General features: G+C 37.6%; 1 protein-coding gene across 2 annotated transcripts in view; it reads left to right on the top strand.

Annotated features, from left to right (window-relative positions):
• The window catches only part of FMN1 (formin 1), a 130,108-nt gene extending 118,501 nt beyond the window's left edge, over nt 1–11,607 (top strand). For both annotated transcript variants that reach the window (XM_014063373.2, XM_014064124.2), the window contains 3 exons: nt 716–865; nt 9,395–9,479; nt 10,569–11,607. In XM_014063373.2, the coding sequence (XP_013918848.2) occupies nt 716–865; nt 9,395–9,479; nt 10,569–10,613 (280 nt within the window). In that variant the 3' untranslated portion in view covers nt 10,614–11,607. The remainder of the gene's footprint in view (nt 1–715; nt 866–9,394; nt 9,480–10,568) is intronic.
• The last annotated feature ends 4,071 nt before the right edge of the window (nt 11,608–15,678 follow it).

Below are 15,678 nucleotides of genomic sequence, written 5' to 3' on the forward strand. Positions count from 1 at the left end.
ATAGTTTTACCAGCCACGTCCTTCTTCAATATAAGAAATTTAATTCTAGATCTCAATGCCCCCAATTTAACCTTTAAATTGTCCTTAAGCAATAAGGTGTTCCAACTTGCTTGGAAGATACAAATGGAGAAGCAGACAGTACGTGGGAGGTGAAAATAGTCCTAGGAATATTCACCACAAGTGTGAAGCCTGAATTTGATTTGGATGTGGGATTGTTTGTATCTTTGGAACCTGACAACAAGATTGTAATTCCAGTAGTACTATATTCTGCTAGCTCTGGGTCAAATGATGTATTTTCAGGATATTAATGCGTGAAAACCTTCAGCTAGGAAGAGGTCGCCATGACTTAATAGCCTATTATTTAGAGATTTATTAGGGGAATGTACAATGATACAATTCAGTGCCTTTTCGTTAAACAACTGTTTTTAAAATGTGATTCTTTCTCAAATCTTACTTACCACTTTGCTTTTTTTGCTTTTTCTGTTTCTATTGCCTATGTGGACATCTGTCAACTGAATTCACTTAGCTGATGCAATAAAAACTCATATTATATTGCATTTGGTCTTTATTTATGGTACAGTTTCTACTTGTACCTGATTTTTTTTTTATTGGTAGCTTGGAATTTCTAGTCAGAAATCTATGCCAGCAAATTTTCCATTGAATTTCCCCAATGAGTTTATATGCTGTCCATCTTTTCTCCCTCTACATCTTCCAGTTTTGAAGAAATGGTGAAATACTATGGAATAAAGCCAAAATCTGGTGAAAAGGAGACCACACCGAATTATGTTTTCATGGTTTGGTATGAATTCTGCAGTGAGTTTAAGACTATTTGGAAACGGGAGAACAAAAACATTTCCAAAGAAAGGTAAGGTTCTAATAAAGCCATTAATACCATTTTAGAAGTCTGGGGAGCTGTTCTTTTTCAAACTCAACAAATTATACTCCTGTATTTCTCAGGCGTCATTGTTTTCTTTGAGATCAAATGGACCTCAAGGAAAGATTATTCCCTCAGGGTGCCTAGGAAAATTGACCAAAGGGATGCTGTCCCCACAAAAAGATAAACACATATAATCTGATAAATTACACTTTCTTAACCCCTTCCAATTGCTAGCTAGTGAAATGAAAGAGGAGCTGTGCTAATTTGGAACAGATTGCTTCTCTTTGCATTTTCATGTTGGACAACTTTAAGTGAGGCAATATTGGTGTTGCAGACAGCACTGACAAACAAAAGTGACGTTAATATGTCCACACTTGCATCAAAGAGAAGCCTGTGGGATTCAGACCCCATTTAGCACAGTGTCAAAATCCTGTACTGAATTTACAGCATTGTTTCTTGGTATCCAGCTGTGGAGATCAAACTCCATGCCGTGGCATGTCCCATCGTTTCCTGATTTTATTAGTTTTTAGTTAAAACCATTTTTGGGGGTTAAGATTTGAACTGTTTGAAGGTTTAAAGGGGGGAAGAAAAGATTGGGATGATTATTTAATGATTTCATTACTGTACTATATTCTTTCATGTTGTAACAAATTTATGTTAAAAACATAACACATTTTAAATTACATATTATAATATTAAGTGTTTTCTAGCCCAGTGATCTTGCTACATTTCATTTTATTTCCCCCTCCTATTAAATTTACGTTTATGACTCTCACTTCTTATTCGGCTAAATTAACCCCATGCTCATTCATCAACAAACAGGCTGGGAGTGATTTGAAAGTTTGCAGAAGTAGAATACTTCCTCATCCTGAACCCAGCCTAATGATGGCTGGGCATGCTTAGTTCTAGGAAAGGGAAAGGGAATAAATATTCTAGAAGAAGACATGGCTAGAAATTTGTATTTCTGGACCACTCCACATTATATTATTTTGGAGTAGGTCCCATTTGTAACTTTCTGGTATGTATAGCCTTCCTTTCTTCCTTCCTTCCTTCCTTCCCTCCTCCCTCCCTTCCTTCCTTCCTTTAAAAAAATTATGTTCTATGGAACCCCATGGGTTTTGCAAGAATTTATTGTGGTTCTATGAGAGAATAACACACATTTTTTAAAAAAAAGTTCATTTAACTCAGCCAATTTTCTATCATTTGCACTTTGACTCTTGATAAGGGGTAGTGGGATTTTTTTTAAAGGTGTTGCCTGAAAAAAACGAAAACCTTTGTTGTATATTGTTGTATAGTTGTATAGTCACACTCATGCTCCCTGATAAATTATATTATTTGTAAACAACTTTTGAAGCACATACGTAAAATATCTGAGTGAAAACTATAAAATGGTAATGTTGAGTTCAGTGCTAACATTCTTGAATATTTATTTAGATGTATTTGTTGCCAAACCCAACAGATTCTATTGTTAAAGAGACACCAGCTTCTATTTTAAAATAGGGAAAAATGGAAAGCAAAATATTATGGGATTATGTTCCACAGAAATACAATGTAGGGAAATATAGTAGCTTACTGGGAATGAACACAAATTTTGCAGGCAAGCACCCCCTTCTTCATGTAACATTTGGTGAAAAGCTGGATGGAGGCTAGCAATTACTCAAAACATTTAAGGTATGTGTGTGGAGGGGGGGGGGTGTTCCTTATATTAAACAAGCAAAGACTACATTACTATTCTTGAGCCTTAAATGAACAACTTGCCACATAGGTAGCTAGCATTCAACATAATAACAATGTTAATTGTCCAACATTAGAAGCATACATTTGCTTAAGCAGCCATTTTAAATTAGATGCAGATGTGGATAATTTAGTAAATTGCTATACTTTTTATACAAGGAGATGTGCAAACATTGTGGGTCACTGGTGTCTTTCATCGCAAGCAGCAATCTTAAGCAGCAATCAGTTTTTTCTGCTCAGAAAGAAAATGTCAGGGAAGGGGAAGTCCTCCTAGACTTGAAATTAGCCATAATAGAAGCTGCTTGCAATTTGCCCTTGAAATGGCACACAAAGATTTCATCACTGCCACCAGCAGCCACATGAAGAACAAGGGCAAGTCAGGAAAAACACAAGCAAATCCTTATCAGGCCTTCCTTTCAAGATCAGTAACAGATATTGATTTTTGGAAAGGATACTAATATAAACAGTGTGGTTCAGTTGGATTAATTGGGAATTAATTAGGAAACTCCATCTGTGTTGTTCTTCTCTTGAAACACTCCAGTGTTTTGCAACCTCAGCAAGTTTAAGTTGGGTGCATTTCAACTCCCAGAATCATGACTTCTGGGAATTGAAGTCCATACGTCTTAAATATACATACATACATACATACATACATACATACACACACACACACACACACACACACACACACACACACACACACACAAAGAGAAACAGTGAATTCAGTGTCATGGTTTTCTATTCTTTACACGTAGATTTTTTCTTTTAAGATAGAAAAGTATTAAAGTTTCAGTCTGCCAAAATGGAGAAAAAATTATTCCCCTCTCCCCATGGTCTAGAGAAAACTAATTCCAACAAACTAATGAGAGGCAGGGGTTATCAGAAAAGAGGCAGTACCATTACATTAAAAAAAAACTTTATTCAATTCTTTTTACCAAACCTTCTGCCATGGGCAAAATTGTTCCAGGGACAACACATTGCTTAGAAATAAAGCATATGCCATTCATATTACCCTATGAATGTCAAAGAAAATTCTAAAATATCATATTCAAGCAGGTGATATTTTCTTCTTGAAGAGTAAATATTAATTCCTCTATATAGTACCTGTAACAATCTAGTCCAGTGTTTCTCAAACTTGGAAACTTTAAAATGGATGGATTTCAACTGGATAGTAACTGGCTGGGGAATTCTGGGAACGGAAGCCCACCCCATCTTAAATTGTCAGGTTGAAAAACACTAATCTAGATTATTCTGTAATCATGGTTTGCAATTGATTGTATAAAATATGGAATTACAAAATTATTTGTAATTATAACAGACTTATTTCTGTTATACTTACTTTATTCTCTATAAATTTATTCCCATGGTGACAAATCATGGTTTGATGTTATGCGTGAACTCAGCCTAAAACAATATTTATGTATATTAATTTTCAATAGTAATTGCACACAGACTCACATACTGAATATAACTTGACACAAATAAAAATTAACTATTTCTATATCTATTGAACAACATAGCTTGAAAAAGCTAAGAACTCTCTTAAAAACTTTTAACAAAGGATATTACAGTTATTTTTTCTTCCTTTTCAGTCCTATCTCATTCTCAGGGACAATCCCTGCAGTTTTCTTGGCCAGGTTTTTCAGAAGTACTTTGCCATTGCTTCTTTCCTAGGACAGGAAGAAGATGATTGGCCCAAAGTCACTCAATTTAGCTTCATATTGTAGATGAGATTATAACTGTCAGTCTCCTGTTTTCTAATCTGATGCCTTAACCACAAAACTAGCTCTCAATTATTGTTGGAACCTGTTGAGTGTCAAATCAGCCATCAATAGACATATAGACATTAACAACATCTAGAGACAATCACCAGAGGTTATGTTATGTTATGTTTATTATACTTGTATGCCGCCCTATTCCCGAGGGACTCAGGGCGGCTAACAAACAAGTGGGGAAGGGGGAGATACAAAAAACAAACAAGACAAAAACAAGATACAAAAAACAGATTAAAAGCTACACAACAATCACAACAATTCAAGTGGGGCTGGGAACTCATCAGCCCCAGGCCTGCCGGAACAGCCAGGTCTTGACGGCTTTGCGGAAAGTCTGAAGGGTGGTGAAGGTCTGAATCTCCACGGGGAGATCGTTCCAGAGGGCTGGAGCAGCCACAGAGAAGGCCCTCCCCCGAGGGGTCGACAGTCTACATTGGCTAGCTGATGGTATTCGGAGGAGGCCTAATCTGTGGGATCTAATTGGTCGTAGGGAGGTAATTGGCAGGAGGCGGTCTCTCAAGTACCCAGGTCCGATACCATGTAGGGCTTTAAAAGTAATGACTAGCACCTTGAAGCGCGTCCGGAGTCCAACAGGCAGCCAGTGCAGCTCGCGGAGGATAGGTGTAACGTGGGTGTACCGAGGTGCACCCACAATCGCTCGCGCGGCTGCATTCTGTACAAGCTGAAGTCTCCGAATGCTCTTCAAGGGCTGCCCCATGTAGAGCGCATTACAGTAGTCCAGTCTTGAGGTCACAAGGGCGTGAGTGACTGTTCTGAGGGCCTCCCGGTTCAGGTAGGGATGCAATTGGTGCACCAGGGAAACCTGGGCAAATGTCCCCCTGGTCACAGCCGACAGATGATGCTCTAAAGTCAGCTGTGGGTCCAGGAGGACTCCCAAATTGCGAACCCTGTCTGAGGGGCGTATAATTTCACCCCCCAGCCTGAGAGATGGAATACAAGGCCAATCTTTGGGAGGGAAAAACACAAGCCACTCGGTCTTGTCGGGATTGAGTGCAAGCTTGTTCACACCCATCCAGACCCTGGCAGCCTCCAGACACTGACACATCACTTCAACCGCTTCACTGAGTTGGCACGGGGCGGACAGATACAGCTGTGTATCGTCCGCATATTGATGGTATTTTATCCCGTGCCGACGAATGATCTCACCCAGTGGCTTCATGTAGATGTTAAACAGGAGGGGGGACAGGACCGAACCCTGCGGCACCCCATACTTAAGGGGCCTAGGGGACGACCTCTGCCCTCTGACCAACACCGACTGCGACCTGTCTGAGAGGTAGGAGGAGAACCACCAAAGAACGGTGCCTCCCACTCCCACCTCACGCAACCGCCGCAGAAGGATACCATGGTCGATGGTATCGAAGGCCGCCGAGAGGTCAAGGAGCACTAGGATGGAGGCATGGCCCCCATCCCTGGCTCTCCAGAGATCATCAATCAGTGCGACCAAAGCAGTTTCCGTGCTGTATCCAGGCCTGAATCCAGACTGAAAGGAATCCAGATAATCGGTTTCATCCAAGGACCGCCGGAGCTGAGAGGCCACCACTTTCTCAACAACCTTCCCAACGAAGGGGAGGTTGGAAACTGGACGGTAGTTACAGGTGGGTTCCTACTGGTTCGGCCAAGTAGGTAGTAACTCGGCTGCCCACGCATCCAAACTGATTCTATTGTGGCACCATCTTGGTTTTGTTTCTATGCATGCGCAGAAGCATTTTTTTACTACTGTGTATGCGAGTATAGCGCGCATCAAGTGCTCATACCAGAAGTGCATCCCTGAGCAAACCAGCAGTAAAAGAATCCGGAACCCACCCCTGACTAGCACCCACCCCAAAAGGAAACAAAAAGCAATCACCAGCAATCAGCACCCCAGATTAGCATAGATTAACTCCAAGGTTAACTAACATCAGACCAACAATCAAGTAAACAATACCCCAATCAAGAAACCGCCAAAGAAGGCAATAGCAAACAGCCCAGTCAAAGAATCTCTAAGATCATCTCCACCAACACTGACAGGCAAGCTACTAGAATATAAACTGACACTAAACAACACTCCTAAGTAGCACTGATGATGATGTTACCTAGTTTGGATAATGAAATGTCTGCAAGAAAACAAACAAGCTCAGAGAGCAACAAGGATCCTTCATGTCAACCCCAAGTTACAAAAATTCTCCTTTATTAGTATAGTTGGAACGTTTTTGATAAATACCCCAAATTATGTTAATCATAAGGAATTTAATATGTTTTGAGAACATATTATGGTAGCAGCTGGTTATATAATGTCCATTCTACTGGATTTGATACCAAATCAGTCTTTTGGTATCAAATCACTTCATGACTTAATTCCTATCCTTTTCTCCCTTGATCCTTTGAATGAAAAGGAGGTCATGGGGTTAAGTAAGCAACATTTTTCCATCCTCAGCCCTGACACAACACTTATGTATTCTTGAAAAGGGGAAAACTTTATACTACCAACAGCAAAAATATATTTTAAAACTGGTTAATATTGTTAACACGTGAACTATCTTATATGTTTGTTATTACAAAATATGCACTTTTGTAACGATCTTGAATTGGATAGTAAGTGTGAGGGACTATGTACGTGTTTGATATTTGATCTACTATAAAAACATTTAGATTTTAAAAATGCCTCTCGCCACAATCAATTAGATAATAATATTAACAATTTTGACTGAAAGTTTTAGTGCTTAATTTTTTTATAGAAAAGTGTTTGCTTGTTTGTTTTACCATAGAAAATTCTCATCTTTCCATTATTTTCTAGGATACATGAGCCATTAAGGAGGCAATTCTGTTCTTTTTTGAATTAGTATCAAACTGGCATTGCCATTCTTGTTTCCATATTTCACAGTAACTGAAATTTTTGAAGTAAACTGCTGGGCTCAAACAAGCTTGCACTCAATCCAGACAAGACCGAGTGGCTTGTGTTTTTCCCTCCCAACAATTGGCCATGTATTCCATCTCTCAGGCTGGGGGGTGAAATTATACGCCCCTCAGACAGGGTTCGCAATTTGGGAGTCCTCCTGGACCCACAGCTGACTTTAGAACATCATTTGTCGGCTGTGACCAGGGGGGCATTTGCCCAGGTTCGCCTGGTGCACCAATTGCATCCCTACCTGAACCGGGAGGCTCTTGCAACAGTCACTCACGCCCTTGTGACCTCAAGACTGGACTACTGCAATGCGCTCTACATGGGGCAGCCCTTGAAGAGCATTCGGAGACTCCAGCTTGTCCAGAATGCAGCCGCGCAAGCGATTGTGGGTGCACCTCGGTACACCCACGTTACACCTATCCTCCGCGAGCTGCACTGGCTGCCTATTGGTCTTCAAGGTGCTAGTCGTCACTTATAAAGCCCTTCATGGTATTGGACCTGGGTACTTGAGAGACCGCCTGCTGCCAATTACCTCCCTAAGACCTATCAGATCCCACAGACTAGGCCTCCTCCGAATTCCATCTGCCGGCCAATGCCGATTGTCGACCACCCAGAGGAGGGCCTTCTCTGTGGCTGCTCCAGCCCTCTGGAACGATCTCCCCGTGGAGATCCGGACCCTCACCACCCTTCAGGCTTTCCGCAAAGCCGTCAAAACCTGGCTGTTCCAACAGGCCTGGGGCTAATGAGTTCCCATCCCCACTCGAATTGTGTGGCTGTTGACTGCTTTTAAATTGTTTCCGTATTTTGATTGTCTGTTTTTATTGCTTTTTGTCTGTATTATTCCCTTCCCCTTCGGTTTGTTAGCCACCCTGAGTCCCTCCGGAAATAGGGCGGCATACAAGTGTAATAAACCTTGAACCTTGGGCCATTGACTGATAGCATTTTGTAATAAAACAATACTTTGATGGGGTTACTTTAAATGTCACTTAGAAACAATTGAGCTAGTCCAGATTATTGCAGCTTCTGTGCCACTAACCAGTAATCCAACTAACTGTATTGTATATTATAGTCCTACTGACTGAACCAAAATAGTTATTAAGCTGTTAGGTTTTGCCGCTAAATTCCATGGATGAAATTTTCTTTATATTCAACTCTGTCCAACAAGACATTCCAGTGTTAGATAAAAATTACAGTTTGAAAATTACAGTGAGCCAGCAAGTAGGAATGCATAGCAATTTTTTGTTTGTTTGTTCGTAATGTGAACCCCTTGCTCCTGAAACACCATCAAAATGATCATTAGAGATCAAGAACAATCTATGAATTAAGAGCAAGAGAGCCAATGTATAACAATTTAATATATAGTAGAAACTGAGATGTATTTATTTATTTTATTTAGTTTGTAAAACATGTAAAAGATAACAGGTATAAGTATAAACTTAAATATGAACACAGTAATGGGTACAAATAAATGGAAACAGTAGAACAGGGACAGTAGGCACGCTAGTGTGCTTATGCACGCCCCTTACAGATCTCTTAGGAAGGGGTAAGATCAACAGTAGACAGTCTTAGGTTAAAATTATGGGAGTTTGGAACAACAGAGCCAGGTAGTGCATTCCAGGTATTGACCACTCTAATGCTGAATTGGAATTGGTACTGTATCACAATGACCCTGATGAAGGTCATACTGGCCTGATAGGTGCTTTCTTGCAAGGGAAGGATTGTGGTTCAGTAATCGAACATATGCTTTGCAATTAAACACCCCAAATTCATTTCATAGTATCTTCAGGTTGGGTTGGAAAAGCTCTGGGAAACTTGCTTCCAATCAGTGCTAATATGATTAAGGGGTTGGATCAATGATTATCTCAGTAAAAGGCATTTTGTTAGGTAAACTCTCACTGGTAGTGAATGTAGAATAAGTCAGGTCCTATACCAGTTCTAAAAATTGTAGTCAATAATTTTTCCAAATTTGTCAGATAAGAGAGGGTGGTGTAGATTTTGTGTGTGTGCTTTATAAAGAATAAAATGTAGTTGTTTAGGAGAACAACTTTTATATGGTGAACATATATCATTTTTAAAGCTCTAATAATACTTGCTTATATCCTGTTTTAGACTCCGAATGGCTCAGCAATCAGTGAGCAAGTTAACTTCAGAAAAAAAAGTGGAAACTAGGAAAATAAATCCAACTGCCAGTCTGGTATGTTACATTCTTATTGTGATTCTGGTTTCTGGTTCTCTTTTAAATAGAGCTGTTAATTCTTATGGAGTTAATCTACTAAAAAACAAGTTCATATTTTCAGTTTTAGGATAGGTGTCCTAAAGGCTTCCTCCTGCAGTGGCATTATATCTTGGAGCCAGCTTACAAAATCATTGTAGATTTTAACTCAACGTGTCTCTGTATAAAATATTAATCTGAATGTTAATTGAGCATGGGGATCCTTTCCTGTTGCATTAAATAATTCTTGGCATTGTTTTTGCCTTTCAAGATATTTTCCATTTCTGAAATATTAATATGACACCATAGATTGAAAAGATAGTTAATACCACATTCCTGTAAGAGGTCCTCTAAATTTGTCATTTTAATTTATTTAAGAACAAGTTCTGAATTGCTGGATTTGGTCCAGTATTGGCTACTGTCTCTTTTTATGTAGACAGACGGAAAATTCTTTTGCTGCATGTATACAGATACCAGCAAGCTAGAGGGAATTGAGTCCAATTTAGTAACAAAGATATGACTATTTATTTGAGGGACAATCTGATGTTGAGCAGCTATATGAAATCAAAAGAGAGTTTGCTATTAATTAATTTAATATAAATTATCTGAAATAGTATATGATAATGTATGGCTATCAAGTTTGTATTGGGTCTGGTCTACAGTTAAAATATCATACGGTTCACCACATGGACTGTATAAAATACTCATTTTTGAAGGAAAGGGTAAATCCCTACAAGTAGCTGGCTTCAAATCATGCCTTTACTTTTTACTTCTACAACTTTTAAATGTCTGTGTTTTTTTCATATTTGTAATTTTTACAGATATACACTGTTGACGAAATGTACAGTCTTTTTGACATATATTTGCTTTAAAAACATATCCTTCCTGTCTTAGTGTGGCACTTCAGGAATTAATTTTCTGGAGAAAATGGAGGGAGGGGGAAGCTTATGTCTACTCTGGTTTCAAATTGCTCCATTCTTTTGGCCTAAACCATATACTCTCTGCAGTTTGAAAACAGATGGAAAACTAAAGCAAAGAATGATAATAAACTCCTTTTCTCTTAAACAACAGAAAGAAAGACTACGTCAGAAAGAAGCCGGGGTGACACCCAACTGAAAGAAGAACCCCAAAATGAAACAAAAACCAATGAGAGTGTGACCTTGATGGTGTTACATGTTGCTCCTTCTCTTCGGGAGCACCTTATTTTAGATGAAGTTCTGTGTTGCTTTTTTCTTCCGACAATCCACCAAAGATTTTTCAATCCCTTGGTTTATACAAGCAAGGGAATGCTAAGAAGTTTGTTTACATGGGACTTAGGAAGGGTTCCCCAGTAACTGTTTCTTGTATGGTTGAAACCAAATGGTTTTCTTAAAAGCGAAGAATGTCTCTATGCAAAGTGCACTAGTATGGAAGAGCAAATCTGGATTTTAGGCAGGGAAATAAATAGCTTTATATCATCTGCAACAGATGTATGGGATGGCTAATATAAGTCTATTGAAGATTTGCTGAATTGGTGTCTGCTTAAAATTATTTTTATGGTGTTCAAAGGATTAAGTTTATCTTCTATATTTTATCATAATTATTTTTATAAGAAGCTCAATCTATGCATAGGAATAGAAATACATTTTTTGCATATAGGAGAGAGAATTAATATCAAAATATATGCTGCACTTGTATCGACTAATGTTTTGAGTTTTGTTCCTATTTTAATGGTAAAATGAAGACGTGCATATCTAGATGAAGGTCAGATAGCAGTCTTCAACAATACATTATTTATAATCATTTAAGAGGATACTGTGTAAAAACTGTTTCCATTATTTGTAATTAATTTAAAGGAAAGCCTATATTCTTTAATGATTTAAGATTTTGATATAACCAATGTTTAGATATTTCTACATAATTCTGTGAGTATGCATGTGTCTGGAACAGAGTGCACACTTATATACAAACATATTTTCTACTTATTGTGTGTGTGTGTATGTGTGTGTATCATTGCCTAGATTAAGAAAAAAGACAGCATTGATCTCCAATTTTTCATGCTGTAACAACTTGTATGAAGGGCAGCTTAGAATTAAAATTATAATTGAAATGAATAAATAATAAAATTAAACTGCAATTCATGTCTTACATCAGAAGCTAAATGGTCACAAAGCAAACCACATGACAGAGAAAGAGATTGCAAAGATTGCTGGGTGCTGCAACCTCATTTAGGTAAATTTTGCTGTGCAGCAGCAATGCCACCATTACTCTCACACCCACATGTGCTGTTGTCCATTATGGATATTTGGGCTTAAACTAAAAAGTGATATTTATTAATTTATTACTATTGTCTTATTTATAGATTGTCACTAATCAAAGTAGCCACTAACAAGGAGGGGTTGTAATAATAATTAGGTTAAAATAGCATAATGTTAAAAAGCAATGAAGCATAGGCCAAAGTTGTTGACTCAGCAGGTGAAGAAAATGTGGACTCAGAAGTTGGTAATTTTATTTATTTATTTATTTATTCAATTTATATGCCATGCATCTCACCAAAAAGGTGACTCTGAGGGTCTATAATCAGGGTTCTGTGGTCTAGAGGTAGAAAGAAAAATATTTCTCTTTCTTGTCTCAAAGAAAGATGTGCCACTGAATCTGAGTGGCGTGGTTTTCCAGCTCTTGTACTACAGGGAATTGAAGAAAGACTGTTGGTATTTCATCCCCATAGCAATAGCACTTAGACTTATATACCGCTTCACAGTGCTTTACAGCCCTCTCTAAGTGGTTTATGGAGTCAGCATATTGCCCTTAACAATCTGGGTCCTCATAGCATCTGCCTTTTTTCGAAATGCTTTGCATGATCAGAAGCACAAAGAAGCACTTTTTGTTCCTCAAAATGTCCCATCTCTTAAAAAGAAAAGAAAAGTGTATTTTGTCTTGAATTATGATGAAGCCAAAGAGGGTATGATGAACAGCAAAAAATATATAAAAGAATCGCCTGCATGATAAATAAAGACTTGGGTTAAGTGAATGCATGGTTATTCAATATGTCTTATTAAACTGTAAAGAAAATTTCAAATATGCAATATGTAACTTCTTTTTTATCTTTGCACAATTAAGGAAAAGGGCTCTAAAGTGTATATAATGATTGCTATTGGAATATAACATTTGTAGAAAACATAGTTAAACAGTTCACAAAAAGAACTATTGTTGATGTTAATAGTGAACAGCAAAATATTATTTTTCTCTTAGATAGAAACATGACGTATTTTTCCCTGTCATGAACGGAAACCGATACAATAAATTGAGAAAATTAAAATGGTTTGTGTAAAATGTAATACAGATTTTTAGTATTGTGAAAGTTCACTAAACTATCAAGTAGTTACGTACGTAATATACCGCAATAAATTCCCAGCTTCACAAACTGTGTTATTTGTCATATACAATGTCAAATCTTTTGCTTCTAAGATTTGACAACTTTCCATAAGTAAAAAAATGCTTCTGAGTCTATCGGTTGCAAATTTTAGACTCACAATGAGACAATCCCATTCAAATTCCAAAATTAGAAGTGGGCAATGGTTGCTTTGTTACAGGACCTTTAAACACTCAAGCAAGAAATAGCAAAAACATGGTAATTTATGCTGAGATAGAGAGAGAAAGAGACTTTCTGGTTAATTAAATTTTATTTAGTATAATTCAGTATCATTACTCTTTACCTTGCAAATATATGGCAACTCACCATTTTCAGTTAAAAGATTAATATGACAAAAAGAACACCAAACTCTGTTTATATTTTGCAATAGATAAAATCCCACTTAATGTTATTTTGTAATATTTTAAAATGAATCTATTTATTTTGCAAACTGGAAGACATGTTATCATAATCTGCACTATGTCAATGTCAATACAGAAGAAAAAAGAAAGATGATGTTATATGTATCATTTTCCATGTTTCAACCAAGTTGTTGGAATAGGAAAAACAGAAGTAGAAATCTATTTTGTAGAAAAGGAATATCCTTATCCAGAAAATATAAATTTTTACCCAGTGGAGGGAATATTTGGATCAGATAAGATCACCAAGTGAATCCAATATCTACACATGCTATTTGGGTTTTTATTTTTCTACTAATGTATACATGAATTTCTTTGTCCTGGTTGGCTCAAATTGCCATGATATACTTCAAAGAATCTCAGTTTATAGCTGGATGAATGATACGTAGCACTATGTGTTTATAGAGTTTGGAAATAATATATCAAAAGCCATTGGTGGTACAAATCAGTCATTCAGTAAATATAGAAGTATAAATATGCTGACAATTAGAGAACAGAGTAAAAACAAAAACCAATCATGAAATATAACTTTGATTTCTTTATATTTACTAAGTATTTTTAAATTTAAAGTTATTGTGGAAATAAAGTGTTTAAGAATGTAATTATTTTTTAAATAATAACTTGATTCTCGATTTAATCTTCCTGTCAAAGCTGTCTCTACTGGAAAGTAGATTGCTTTCCTCATTCTACCAGCCAACCTATTGTTCCAGAGATTCTCTGCCCCTTTACTGACAACATTTCTGTTTTCATATTTATGTTATTATGGCAGGGAGAGGAATTTTTTTGTTACATTTATAAACCACTGACCTTATGACAACTCTGGTCCATGTTCTATCTATAGAAACAGAGAAAACCAATCTCCATCTCATAAATCAGATAGCCAACAAGGAGCCTGCCCACCACTGTAGTTCAAGGGCTAGGAAAAGAACCAGATTTTAAGGCTCATCCAAATAAAGTAGGGTGAGGCTTTATGGATCTCAGAGAGAACATCATTCCAGAGAATATACACTATGGAAGAGATGCACCAGTCCCTTGACTTTTCAGGTGGCATTGCTTAATCAATAGAACTTGAGAATGCCAACTTTGCTGAACCATATAGGATGGGCAAGTAACTTGAGCCTATGCCATGAAGGACTTTATGGAGGATAAGCATGGTTTAAATTTCATTCCCAATGAAATCTATGCAGCTCCAGGAAAAGATATTTTTGGGGCATAACAAAACACCCACAATAACCCATGCCTCTGCATTCTGGACTAGCTGTAGCTCCATGTAGCCTACAAAAACAAATCCATGTAGAATTCATTGCAGTAGACCAGTCAAGATGACTAGAACATAAGTAGATACTTTAAGCACCTCCTAAGGCAAATACAGGTACAAGTGGTGACACTTGAATCTGTACTTATTCCTAGTATATTGAAGTATAAAATATTGCAGCTGCCGCCTATTCCTTAACCCACAAAGTACACATCAATCCTGAAGGAGGTAGTGCAACTCGACTTAGAACTAAAGGGGAGCATCTCCAGATCCAAGTGATAAAAATGCCATCAGCCAACAGGTCTTGTCAGGATAGAGCCTGAGCTGGTTCCTCCCCACTCGGACTCCCACAGCCTCCGGGCATTCACTAGCTATAGATTCAATTAAGCACATATATGATAAATGCTCGCACAGGTTAACACCCAAGTGTGACTGGTTCTGACTTCTTTGAAGCAGTATATCACAAAAATAAAAGGCTATAAGTGGGTTTCCATAAAATTACAATGCAAATCATACACACAGACATCATTGCCATTAATCGTGGGGCTATAACTTCTATTTAAACTGATAGCAAATTGCTTGAATGCAATTTAATAAGTGATGGATGTTATGGATGCCATTTATGAAAGAATATCATCTGGTAGGGTGCCAGGGCTTTTCTGCCATGGTAATGCCCTGTGGAACATCATTCCCTCCCCAAACCTTAGATTGGCCCTTACACTCTCAGTCTTTAGGAAAGCCTGAAAACATGGTTCTTATGCCATGCCTGGATGGTCTGGTAATGGTAGGGAACTTTTACAGTGGCTGTGTTGAGTTGATGTATGGTGAATTAAACATTTTCTGTTTTAAAATAATTATGGGTAGTTTTTATACATTGATATAGTATGTTGGTTTTTCACTTGTTTTTTATTGGATTATTTTAACCTGTTGAAAAGCTGCCCTGAGATGCTTAGATGAAATGGGCGGTCATAAACATTGAATAATATTAAAGTAAAATAAATATTTCCTTTCAAACTGCCACATTTGATACAGTGTTAAAAGTGTTGGAAACCTTGTTAGAATTCTCCAGTTCCTGTCTGGTCCTTATAACTTTAAAAGATTTAGTTTATCAAGTAT

The sequence above is a fragment of the Thamnophis sirtalis genome, unplaced genomic scaffold (genome assembly GCF_051295495.1).
Source record: "Thamnophis sirtalis isolate CommonGarterSnake01/CBP01778 unplaced genomic scaffold, rThaSir2_p1.2 scaffold_1, whole genome shotgun sequence".
NCBI lineage: Eukaryota > Metazoa > Chordata > Lepidosauria > Squamata > Natricidae > Thamnophis > Thamnophis sirtalis.